Source organism: Pseudophryne corroboree, chromosome 6, assembly GCF_028390025.1.
Source record: "Pseudophryne corroboree isolate aPseCor3 chromosome 6, aPseCor3.hap2, whole genome shotgun sequence".
Taxonomy (NCBI): Eukaryota; Metazoa; Chordata; class Amphibia; order Anura; family Myobatrachidae; genus Pseudophryne; species Pseudophryne corroboree.
Genome location: NC_086449.1, coordinates 264,163,510 through 264,176,685, shown reverse-complemented (window position 1 = coordinate 264,176,685; position 13,176 = coordinate 264,163,510). Strand labels below are relative to the sequence as shown.

Here is a 13,176-nt window from a genome sequence, read left to right as displayed (position 1 = left end):
CACATTCTGTGGCAGGCCTGCCACAGCCTAAATCTGTCAAGGCCCATTCCACAAGGAAGGTGGGCTCATCCTGGGCGGCTGCCCGAGGGGTCTCGGCATTACAACTCTGCCGAGCAGCTACGTGGTCGGGGGAGAACACGTTTGTAAAATTCTACAAATTTGATACCCTGGCTAAAGAGGACCTGGAGTTCTCTCATTCGGTGCTGCAGAGTCATCCGCACTCTCCCGCCCGTTTGGGAGCTTTGGTATAATCCCCATGGTCCTGACGGAGTCCCCAGCATCCACTAGGACGTCAGAGAAAATAAGATTTTACTTACCGATAAATCTATTTCTCGTAGTCCGTAGTGGATGCTGGGCGCCCATCCCAAGTGCGGATTGTCTGCAATACTTGTACATAGTTATTGTTACAAAAAAATCGGGTTGTTATTGTTGTGAGCCGTCTGTTCAGAGGCTCCTACGTTTGTCATACTGTTAACTGGGTTCAGATCACAAGTTGTACGGTGTGATTGGTGTGGCTGGTATGAGTCTTACCCGGGATTCAAAATCCTTCCTTATTGTGTACGCTCGTCCGGGCACAGTATCCTAACTGAGGCTTGGAGGAGGGTCATAGGGGGAGGAGCCAGTGCACACCACCTGATCCTAAAGCTTTATTTTTGTGCCCTGTCTCCTGCGGAGCTGCTAATCCCCATGGTCCTGACGGAGTCCCCAGCATCCACTACGGACTACGAGAAATAGATTTATCGGTAAGTAAAATCTTATTTTTTGCATTTTTGTGTTACAAGATAATTAAAAACACTTCAAATGGAATGATTATTTTCTATCAATGAAAAATGAAGTTTTAGCTGCCTGTTCGTTTGCTTCCGTTCCTCCTCTGATTTATAGCCAGGTGCTCAAGAAAAAGTTCTCATCTCCCGACTTTTGTAGCCCATACACTAACAATCAATTGGCACATTTGTGCTTTGCCGATTTTGAAAGAATCATTGCACAAATTCCAGCATGTTGGAAAATCATATTTCTACCCAAAAATTATCGGAATTTGCAAGTCTGGGATTTTAACATGTATTTTCAGATCACCTGAGAAATCTCTAATCGTTGGTGATTGGCCACTCTGATCGGTAGATTGAATTGGCATCAGGGTACTGGGGATTCCCCGATTGATGCATAGGCCACTTAACTGTCCCTAATCTTTTAGATAATGTGGGTTCATTTATTAGTTGCATGTGAATTTCTAGGGACTTTAAACCGATACATTTGTATTTTTGCAGAGTTAGGTCAATCAGAAATAAGGTGGGACTATAGCTTGTAAAGTGCAGTGTGGGTGGAAGAAAAATATACCTTGCTAATGGATATAGATTATTTAATATTTTGTAATTTTCCAATTTGCGTTCATATTATTTGCTTGGCCAAGGATCCATAAAACAGCCTAAGAATAGTCTGGAAGAATGTCGCAAGTCTATCTTGTAACCTGGTAGCCCATGTGCTTCTTTTACTAATACCCCTTTTACACCGCCAGCATATAACATGGGTTATTGCACATGAAAGTGCATAACCCGTGTTGCTGCTCGATGTAAAAGGGCAGAGTTGGAATAATCCGGGTCGAGTGACCCGGTATTCCAACTCGGGTAGTTTGTGGGGTTGAACACGTGTTCAACCCGCCAAACTGTGCAGTGTAAATGGTCGCATCAACCCGTCTTCCCGTATACAGAGAATGTACGGGCGGTGCTTGGAGATCATGTGATCTCCAAGCGCCGCCCCCGCCGCGTCATCGGCTACGTCACCAACCCGGCAATAAGCAGTGGGAAAGGAGGCTGACGCGGGTCACAGCCGGGTAGCACCCGTGTCAGGCTCCCGGCTGCAACCCGCGATCTCGGTATAAAAGAGGTATAAGCAACACATTTGAATGATAGAGCTCTTGAACACAATTCTTTTGTTTTCAAATTGGGATATTTTCTCAATCATGTCATGTCTCTTTAGTTGACAAAATATACCATTTAGTGAAGGGATAATGTTTGTCTGTTTATAATGGGCACTACACACTGATTTGTGCAATATGCAAGATGAACGATTTGAAAGGTGAACAATTTTTTTTTATGAACGTTTTTTCTTTATCATCCACTAGGGGTCACTGGAGTACTCTTGGGATATGGACGGGCTTCCGTAGGAACAGCACTGAATATTTAAATTTAGAACACTCCACCCCTCCATATCCCCGAGTACCTCAGTGTTTTTTCTGTGCTCGAAGTAGTAACAGCTCTGTGGCTGAGTCCACAATTACTTTGAATTATTTTTCTTTTTCTTTTTCTTTTATATTTTTCTATTTTACACATCCCTTTCCCCCTTCCAAAAGGCAGGGTCAGGGATAGTGCAGCTGCTGATAGCAGCAGGGGCGTGTCGGGCCTCTCTGAAAGAGCTCCCTCACAGCCACACACACACTTCCTGCAGGCTGGCCGGTGCTTACTAAGAAGCCCCGTCGGAGCCTCATCACAGAAGCAACAATTGCAGGTATGTGAGGGGGGAGAATGGGGCGGTCAGCTTCCGCTGCCGCCCCGAGGTGTGGAGAAGGCGCTGGTGTGTTTCGGTTGACTGCCGCCCGCCGCAGCTGCTCCGGCCGCCGGGTAACACCGGCCGCCGGGTAACATAGCCGCCCGCTGTCTTACACTGCTCCCGCGTCTCTGAAGTCGGGTCCGCCCGCAGCTTCTCTCGCTGCTCCGGCCGCCGGGTCTCATAACGCTGCTCCGGTGCTTCTTACAATACCCGCGTCTCTGAACGGGTCCGCCCGCCGCTTCTCCCGCTGCTCCGGCCGCCGCTTGATCCGCTGCTGCCCGTGTCTCATAGCGCTGACATGCGCTCCCAGTCTTCCAGGTCCCGGGGTGCCCGCTGCCCGGACCGCACTGCACGCTATGGAGCAGATGCGAGGGGGGGGAGAAGGGACAGCAGCAACAGGCTGTTGGTAGTATAGCACACATTTATATAGCTATATAATGAGGTTTATACTGGCAGGGAGGCTGTTAATAATATCAGTATGAAACTACACTGTGATTATATGTATAAGCATGGGGGCCATTTTAACCATGCTTCCTGTGTCTTCCTGCTGTGATTCCAGAACGTTCCAGTACTACATCTCTACTCCACCGGAGGCGCAGGGGTGTTAGTGGGAATTTGGGATCACATTTCATAGTACTGGCCAAGTGTACTGCACTTGGCCAGATATATATATATACAGAGACACCTTACTACTATTTTACTGAGTCGTGCAAGTGTCTGTTTTTTGTGTATTGTATTGTCTGTCGCCATAATGAGTAAGGCACCAGCAAAAACTAAAAAGCATAATTGCAAAGTCTGTAGCAGTGTGTTACCGGATGGATCTACCACATGTACAGTATGTTTTGTGGATTCGGTTCAGAATACCATTTCTGCTCCAGTTTTACAACCAATGTCCTCACCGGACCCTCCGCGGGGTATGTTAGTAAATGTACTAGATAGATTACAATCAGAATTGACCGCCGCTCGTCAGGAGCGGGAAACGGCAAGATCTGAGTCTAGGGTGAGACCGCCAGAACTACCGGAGGCGTCTCAGCCTTGCGTAAGGTCCAAATCCATTTTGGGTAAACGGGATAAATTTCATATGTCTTATGATTTACCTGTTTCGGCTATGTTGCATTCTGACGATTCCATGCCAGACCTCACGGAACAAGATGAGGGTGAGGAGGGCGAAGTGGAGTCAGATGGCGAGGATTTTAACAGTTCCGGCATTGATGATCTCATCAGAGCGGTACGTCAGTCTCTGAAGTTTACTGAAACTGAGGAGCCTCTCACAAATGATCAGGTCGTATTTACTAAACGACAAAAAACTCCAATAAGTTTTCCTGTGTCGGAATCCCTTAATCAGATGTTAGTAGAAACACGACAGAATCCAGATAAACGGTTTTCTATACCTCGCAGATTTAAGTCTAGTTACCCGTTTCCAGACTCGGTAACATGTACATGGGAGAATCCACCAATAGTTGATTCTTCAGTGTCAAAGCTTACCAAGAAATTAACCATACCAGTGCCAGCAGCTACTACGCTTAAAGATCCTTCAGATCGCAAGATAGAAACTATGCTAAAATCCATGTATGTAGCAGCAGGTGTGATGCTGAGACCTGGATTGGTTGGCATTTGGGTCACTAAGGCGCTCATAATATGGCTTACAGAACTCAAATCTGCTTTACATGACGAAAACCTGATACTTCTTGTAAATCAAATGATTGAGTCTGTAGAGTATCTCTGTACAGCGTCTACTGACGTCTGTCAGCTCACTTCTCGTATTTCATCGTCGCTAGTTACGGCACGAAGAGCACTCTGGCTGCGTGCTTATCATGCGGAGGCAGAGGTCAAACGAGGTATAGAGGCGTTGCCTTACGATGGCAAGAAGTTGTTTGGTCCTGAATTGGACGCATGGATTGCTGAGGCTACGGGAGGTAAGTCTGTTTTCTTACCATTGCCTCCACCGGTATCAAGAAGGAGGTACGCTGGACCTTCGTTCAAATCCTTTAGACCTCAGCCCTTTCGAGGACGTGGCAGAGGAACAGCCACGCCTGCTAGACGTGGTCGCGGACCTGGTTTCCAACAAACCAACACAACTCGCCAGGACGCTAAGGTTACCGACAAGCCAGTGGCATGACGGGCTACCAGCCCATCTCGGTTCTCCGATTGTGGGAGCACGCCTTCAGACGTTCCATTTGGCGTGGTTCCACACATCCGCGGATGGGTGGATCCGCAATTTAGTGATAAAAGGTTACAAAATAGAGTTCGACTGTATTCCGCCTCTGCGGTTTTTCAAGACAGGATTGCCTCTGTCGGACGACAAGAGGACGGTTCTGCAAATTGCCATTCAGTCCCTACTGGATTCGGCAGTTTTGATTCCGGTCCCTGTACACCAACAGGGTCTGGGTTATTATTCAAGTCTGTTTGTGGTACCAAAGCCGGATGGCTCAGTCAGACCAATATTGAACTTAAAGGGTCTCAATCAGTACGTAACTTACTACAGATTCAAAATGGAGTCTCTGCGCTCGGTGATTGCGGGTTTAGAGCCAAAGGAATTTATGATTGCGCTAGATCTCAAGGATGCGTACTTACACATTCCAATTTGGCAGCCTCATCAGAAATTCTTACGGTTTGCAATACGCCAGAACCATTACCAGTTTCAGGCTCTACCGTTTGGCCTGTCATCAGCGCCTCGGGTATTCACCAAAGTGATGTCTGTGATGATAGCTCATCTCAGATCCCTGGGAGTGACAATAGTTCTGTATTTAGACGATCTGCTCATCAAAGCTCCGTCTCAACAGATACTTCTCCAACATGCGTTGCTAACATACGATGTACTGGTTCACCACGGTTGGATTGTCAACTTCAAGAAATCACATCTAATTCCGTCTCAACGCCTTCAATTCCTAGGTATGATTCTCGATACGGTCAATCAAAGAATTTACCTACCACAGCAGAAAGTACAAATTCTACGCCATCTAGTACAATTAGTGCTCAAGCCACGCACAGTGTCGGTACACTTGTGCATTCGCCTCTTAGGCACAATGGTGGCAGCTTTCGAAGCGCTTCAGTTCGGAAGATTTCACTCGCGTCCTTTTCAACTGAATGTGCTCGCCCAGTGGTCAGGCTCGCATCTGCAGATTCACCACAGAGTGAGGTTGTTGCCAAGGGCAAGAGTATCTCTGCTCTGGTGGCTCAAGGAACACAATTTAACCGCAGGAAGACGGTTCGGAGGCTGGAATTGGATAATTCTAACTACGGACGCCAGTCTCAGAGGTTGGGGAGCGGTAATTCAAAATTGTCAGCTCCAGGGTCTCTGGGCGGATCACGAAAAATTGCTGTCTATAAATGTCCTGGAACTCCGCGCAATTTACAATGCGCTACGACAAGCGGTGCACATGCTTCGCTCTCAGCCTGTCCAAGTGCAGTCAGACAATGCGACGGCGGTCGCATACATCAACAAACAAGGAGGAACGAGAAGCCGCATGGCAATGCGGGAAGTAGCTCGAATCCTCAATTGGGCGGAATGCCACCAGGTGATATTGTCGGCCGTGTTCATTCCGGGAGTGGACAACTGGGAAGCGGATTATCTCAGTCGTCGGGATTTTCATCCAGGCGAATGGGCATTAAATCCAGAAGTGTTTCACATGTTGGTTCAGCGATGGGGTTATCCTCAGGTGGACCTGATGGCGTCTCGACACAATCACCAAACGTTCCAGTATGTGTCCAGAACAAGAGATCCAAAGGCAGTGGCGGTGGACGCTCTCACTGTCGCGTGGCCGTACAGTCTTGTGTATCTGTTTCCACCGTTTCCGTTGCTCCCTCTGGTGCTAAAACGGATCAAAAGAGAGTCTGTCACAGTCATACTAGTGGCGCCTCATTGGCCTCGGAGAGCTTGGTTCTCGGATCTCCGAGGACTACTCGCAGACGATCCTTGGCCGCTCCCACTACGTCCAGACCTGTTACAACAGGGTCCGTTCCTTTACCCCGATTTAGCGCGGCTGCGTTTGACGGGGTGGCTGTTGAGACCGCCCTCTTAAGAAGAGAGGGCATTCCAGATTCGGTTATACCAACCATGTTACGAGCTAGGAAGCCGGTTACGGCAGCTCATTATTACAGAATATGGCGTGCCTATATAGGTTGGTGTGAGGCGCGGAAGTTTCCGACATCATCTTTCAAGTTATACCGCCTTTTGTTGTTTCTACAAACAGGGTTAGATGAAGGACTGCGTTTATCTACACTAAAGGTGCAGGTATCTGCTTTGTCAATTTACTTTCAAAGACGATTGGCTCTATTGCCGTCTATACGCACTTTTCTCCAAGGTGTCCTCAGAGTACAGCCTCCATTCATTCCACCTACAGCGCCATGGGACTTGAATCTGGTTTTAGAGTTCTTACAGTCTTCATATTTTGAACCCTTACAGCAAGTGGATATAAAGTTTCTCACTTGGAAAACAATTTTTCTTCTAGCCTTAGCTTCGGCAAGGCGTGTTTCGGATTTGAGTGCCTTGTCATGCAAGTCACCGTATTTGGTGTTTCATGATGACAGAGCGGAACTTCGGACGAATCCCGCTTTCTTACCAAAGGTAGTGTCATCTTTTCACATCAATCAACCAATAGTAGTTCCTGTGTTGACGGCACATTCTGGAACTCTGGATGTGGTACGCGCATTACGCGTTTATGTATCCCGAACGTCTTCAGTTCGTAAGACGGATACGTTGTTTGTTCTCTATGATGCTGCCAAGATGGGTTGGCCAGCGTCTAAACAAACTTTATCCAGATGGATAAAACTGACCATACGTCAGGCTTACCTTCATGCTAGGTTACAACCGCCTACGTCAGTAACCGCTCATTCCACACGTTCTGTGGGAACTTCATGGGCAGCTGGTCGGGGAGCTTCTACGACGCAGCTTTGCCGTGCGGCTACATGGTCTTCAGTGCACACGTTTGTGCGCTTTTACAAGTTTGATACGTTTGCGGCATCAGCTTCTAGCTTTGGCCGCCTAGTGTTACAAGTGCCAAACAGCTCTCCCGCCCACGGGGGAAGCTTTGGTACGTCCCAAGAGTACTCCAGTGACCCCTAGTGGATGATAAAGAAAATAGGATTTTGGTACTTACCAGGTAAATCCTTTTCTTTGAATCCATAGGGGGCACTGGACGCCCACCCAGAGCAGTTTTACCTAGTTGTGGTGAGTTCTGAGGATCTTATGGTAACACACTTTCACCGACTGGTTCAAATTACAAGTGCTGGTTAGGGTGTCAACTGTTTAGTTGTCAGTAACGTTATGTGTCAACTTCGTTATTGTCCGTTATGTTATATGTAATACTCCATTGTCAACCTCTCTATAGTTCCTGTTCGGCTCAGTAAAAAACACTGAGGTACTCGGGGATATGGAGGGGTGGAGTGTTCTAAATTTAAATATTCAGTGCTGTTCCTACGGAAGCCCGTCCATATCCCACGAGTACTCCAGTGCCCCCTATGGATTCAAAGAAAAGGATTTACCTGGTAAGTACCAAAATCCTATTTTTACTTACACACTGAACGATGTCTATGACCGATTTGGACGATATGACATTACATACATCGATATCGTTCAAATTGGTTGCATGTTTAAATGATGAATGATTGCGCATCGTTCCTCATTGTAGCATATGCACTGAAAGCTATCGTTCCTCATTGTAGCATATGCACTGAAAGCTATCGTTCCTCATTGTAGCATATGCACTGAAAGCTATGAATGATTTATTTTCACTTTTTGAACGATAGCTTTCATATCCTTCAAAGATATCGCCAAGTGTGTAGGGCCCTTTAGTCTTTTTTCAGGTGTAAGAGCTCCATTAGTATTAGGGAACTGATGAACACTCCAGTGGGTGTATATCGCAGGGGCCAGGGAAAAAAATCAGCAATTCCTTTTCTGGCTTTAGGCCCATATACTTTTCCTAGTTTACTGGTAATTGACGTTTGTCCAGTGTTTTATATTTCTATTGCTAGGAAATATTGGCATGGAGTGGTATCCTATTAGCAGAAGTACTTTACCACTACTAGTAGGATTGACTGGGGCGATCCTATTAGCCCCGATGCCTACACTTATTGGGGATTATGTGAGGCATCTGAAGCATAATCCGTGATAAAGGGCCGCTGGATTTATCCCCAAACCCACGTTGCTGCTGTTTGGGTGCCCAGAACTAGGATTTTTCCCGCATTCTGCTCGGCACCTCAGAACAAATCATACTATCATGCCAATTGCCAGTAATAATTGAGTAGCTGCTGTCGGGTTCACAATACTGTCACGAGCAGCAAAAACCATTGACTCACCCCCTAAATGAAAAATAACTTTTATGAGGCTTTGTTCGTATTAGATCTTTACCATTGTTGTGATACTCAGACACATATCCTTGACTCTTAACATATAATAACAGTCCACTGCAACATCCTATTTATTTGGCAAACTATTCAATCCCCATCAAGTGATGTAGCCCAAAAAAAAGTAAGTAAATTTGCTCGGCCTCTAGAATATTTTTCTGGCTCTGAGTAGTTTAATGTTAAAATGATTGTTTGTTTGTTTGTTTTTTTATCTGGTTGAGAAACAAATCCCAAAAATGGTTTGAGGCGCTTGTGCTCAATAAATGTTAGTGACGTTTATTTTTCTAACAGCAATGCAAAAACAAATGGAGCTGGATAGAAGGAGATTTGGACAAACCACTTGGTCATCTGTGCTGCCCAGACTGGAAAGGATAAAATCCATGTTGGCAAAAGAATCTCTTCAGCATATGAGATCAAAGGAGCTGTGCCTGAACCAGAAGAGGGCTGATATCAAACGGAATGTAAGATTATCCTGAGAGTGGTTGTAAGATATTGTACGTGGTACCTTCTGAAATTACATTTTTAAATTGTAACTTGTTAATTCAGTGACAGGTTTATTTATAATTGTAATAAAACAAATAGAAATCCTTTTCAAAATAATGATAAAAAATGTTTTTTCCCGAATGCATCCCATCATAACAGCCCTAATGATAATGTAACGAAAAAATAATGTTGAATATATTCTTAAAAACATTTTGGAACAGCTGCCACTTACGAGGCATAATAACAACACAAGCAGTGCACGTTAAATAGGCTGTCCAAATAGCGTAAACTTTCAGTGTAAATATTCACAGTTAAACCTGCAATGAAGCCTCGTCTACATGAGCGGATACTCGCGTTACTTTCAAATATAGTGCAACACATATAATTGTTGGTGAAATGGAGCAGCGGGTATTTTTTACTCTACCTGCATCAATGCTTTTATTTTTATATATATATATATATATATATATATATATATATATATATTCTCAAGATGCCATATTTATACGCCACACGCTTTGATGGCACACCTGATGTGGTGTGAAAGAGAAGCAGTATTCCCCATTCACTTCCATGTTATGCTGAGTGAGCATTTTGTAGCTTTTCCTCCCTTTAGAAAGCTGCAGTTCCCTGGTTCAGGTAAATTTAAGCCAGCTCATTAGATGGAACTGGAGAGAATACAAGGGCAATCCTAGCTGCTGGCAGGTTCTTGTCACCCAACCTTGCCCCTTGGTAAAACTTAGCTTGCACTGCAAAGAGGCGGAGGTTTTGGGTTAAGTTTTAAAATGTAAATGTTTTGACCGATTTAGAGCCTGGAAGGGGGCACAACCTAGCAAAACTCCTATATTGCAGTGTAACAATAAAGCTAGCCAGTATTTTTTTTAGTACATGCAAAAGCAGATATTAATAGTAGTAATAATTATCTGTTTTGTCTAGGTTCCAATCTGTGCCCTCTAGCTGGATCTGCTTCTAACTCTAAATGAAGACCACATTAATTCAAATTCAGTTAGATAAATAGAAAACTATTAATTTTTAATTTGACATTTTATTTGTCTGTATTTTAGTGAAGTACAGGTATAAAAGAAACTAATAATAGTGTAGGAAGGGTATGGTGCTATGTTCAACAAGTGGTTCCCAAGTAATTGACCTCCTGTAGGTGGGGGATATTGAGGGCTATGTCCAGATCCCTGGAAGTACAATAAAAAATAAAAAAAAAGGTAGATCCAATCACTACACCTCTGTGTGTGGTTTGTGTGGATGAATTCAACAATCTGAATAATAAGAAAACGTGTGTTGGTAGCGTATGTGACTGAAGTTATAATTATAATGGAGCTGCTACCCTGCAGGTTGTTACTCTTCTCCTGGAACACTAGTTGATGTCCCCCGCTGTGTGTTAGGAGATGGGCCATCCTTCAGTGTATGATGAAGGACGGAGGTGTGGTTAAATAGCTAGAGCGGTATGCTAACACACTTGTAGAACAAAGAACATAATTGAAATAAGATTCTCATTATATAAAGGGGCGAGTCGGGAGTGTCTATGCCACTACATGGTATTGTTCAAGATGACAGTAGTGCCCTGCCAGAACAGGTTATATCATTTCCTGGGAGGTAGGAGGACAGTGGGAATTAATAAGGGTACATAGTTTCAAGTATTTATTTTGTTCCTTAATACACATATGACAGAATCTTCTGGAGAAGAGGGAAGTCACCTGTAAGTGTGTGAATGGTTACCGCTTATTACAAAGGACATTTTGAAGGGATTATACATCTTGGTAGGATAGACCCCTCCTTATTAAATACACCCAAGTGCAGACCATGAGTGAAGTCTCACCACCTAGGAGCCCCACAGTTTCCTTATTGCAAGTGCAGCTCTTCACTGGAGAGGCAGCAAATATCTGTTGGTTCTGGGACTGGGCAAGAATTCTAAACCTCATAGAGTCAGTGGGCGGTATTCAAATGATGTATCATGCCCAATCGCCTTCCTAAAGTGATCCCCATTATCGCACAAATCGGGCCCGTAGTAATCAGGTTTAGCTGCATAAAGGGTTGGGCGTGTCGCTACCCCCGGTGTAGTGCGTTGAAATGATTATACCATGCCCATCAGCAGAAACAGAACGGGTGCGGAAGGGGGCAAAAATAATTGAATGCCGCTCAATGTGTGTATTGAATGCAGCATCCAATCAGGTGTTCTATTTTATGATCCTTAAATGCCAGTACCTACACTGCCTAGGAAAAGCTGCTCAGCTCTAAAAAGGCGTCTGTTGCAGTCATAACAATAGAGGTCCTAGGTAGTATTGCTGCATTGGGGGGCTGAAAGTAAAGTTTGGGATTGATCCTTAGGTGTATATATGTAAGACATTGTGTTGTGAAACTCAAAATAGGGGCACAACAATTTTCAGAAATCTTTACACCATTTTATTTAGGAATTTTGCAAAAGCAAGAACTCTTAACTTTATAGGTGATCCCTATGGAGGGCTAGGTACTATGTTTACTGGTCACTGCATATATTTTATAAGACGCAGCTCTCATAACTGATGGTACAAATGCAATTAGCTGCGAGAACATTAAATTCTATATGATTTGCTTTCGAAGTGATTTACAGCTATTGCTTTCACCACCTTATACTGTATATTTGTTACTGTATACATGCTCTGCATACATTGGTTGTATCACTTGAACCTGCAGATGAAAAACCTGAGTGAGACTGACGAGGCGATGGCACTGGTGGATGAGCTGGAGCTGCAGTACTACGAGACACAACTTGAACTGTATGACGTTCAGTTTGAAATACTGAAGCATGAAGAGATGTTGCTTCTGGCAGAACTGAATGCACTGCGGAGACAAATGAAGGGTAATCAATGTCTTCACATTGTGCTCACCTCTGTGCTGAGATCTAGGAGTGTTGTCTGGCAAAGAGAAACCACAAGGAACAGATAATTCTAATGTGTGGGTACGGGTATATTGGGTCTATTTTCAAGAAAGCTCAAGGTTTGGGCCATTCTGGATAAAGTTGTTTTTCTGTAAGGTAGATAAAAGACCATCTGAAATCTACTAAAATATATTTCAAACCTCTCTGGCTCTGCCCCTGGAATCACACCCCGATTTATAGATTAGCAGAGCTTATCATGATGACTATAATTGGTAACACTTGCCACTCATTTATAACCGAATCCTCAAATGGCAATATTTTATTTCTATTTATTTTCTGAATGGCTGATTTATAAATAGTGTATCCCATATTAGTATTTCAGTAAAATAGATCATAATATATTTTGGACATATTTGTGTATACAGTAGATTACATGCAATTACTGCCTCTTTACACATATGTATATTCATTTTTCGGGACTAATTTGTCTTGTAGAAACATAAAACGGAAGCACTTGATTATATTGGCAGAGATAGGTGGTGGGTGGGTATCACTGGTGTGGTGCCTAGATTTAGCCCTGACTAGAACCTCTGCTAATGAGAGGTGACAGGTTGGAGAATGGTCCAGAGGGTGTCTGACACACACCTCCCTTTTGCTGGTCAGACACCAGGAACAGCAAAGAACTGGAAGCATAAGATGCTACTAATAGTAGTTCTTACCTGTTTTATAAGAAATTAGAGAATCGGGGTGTGCATGAATGGGAAGGTGTAGTATTGGGTAAACTAGATGCAGGGTGAGGTTTATGAATGTGAAGGTAGGGGCAGGCCATAGATTCCGCAAGGGATATAGGAAGATATCTAAGCCTTGGAGAGTTATAAAGTGGGGAGCGATAAAGTACCAGCCAATGAGCATCTAACTCATGTTACAGGCTGCAA

General features: G+C 44.3%; 1 protein-coding gene across 1 annotated transcript in view; it reads left to right on the top strand.

Moving 5' to 3' along the window:
- WHAMM (WASP homolog associated with actin, golgi membranes and microtubules) overlaps positions 1-13,176 on the top strand; it is a 106,036-nt gene that overhangs the window by 35,854 nt on the left and 57,006 nt on the right. The window contains exons 4-5 of the mRNA XM_063925973.1: positions 9,181-9,350; positions 12,058-12,223. Of these exons, the coding sequence (XP_063782043.1) occupies positions 9,181-9,350; positions 12,058-12,223 (336 nt within the window). The remainder of the gene's footprint in view (positions 1-9,180; positions 9,351-12,057; positions 12,224-13,176) is intronic.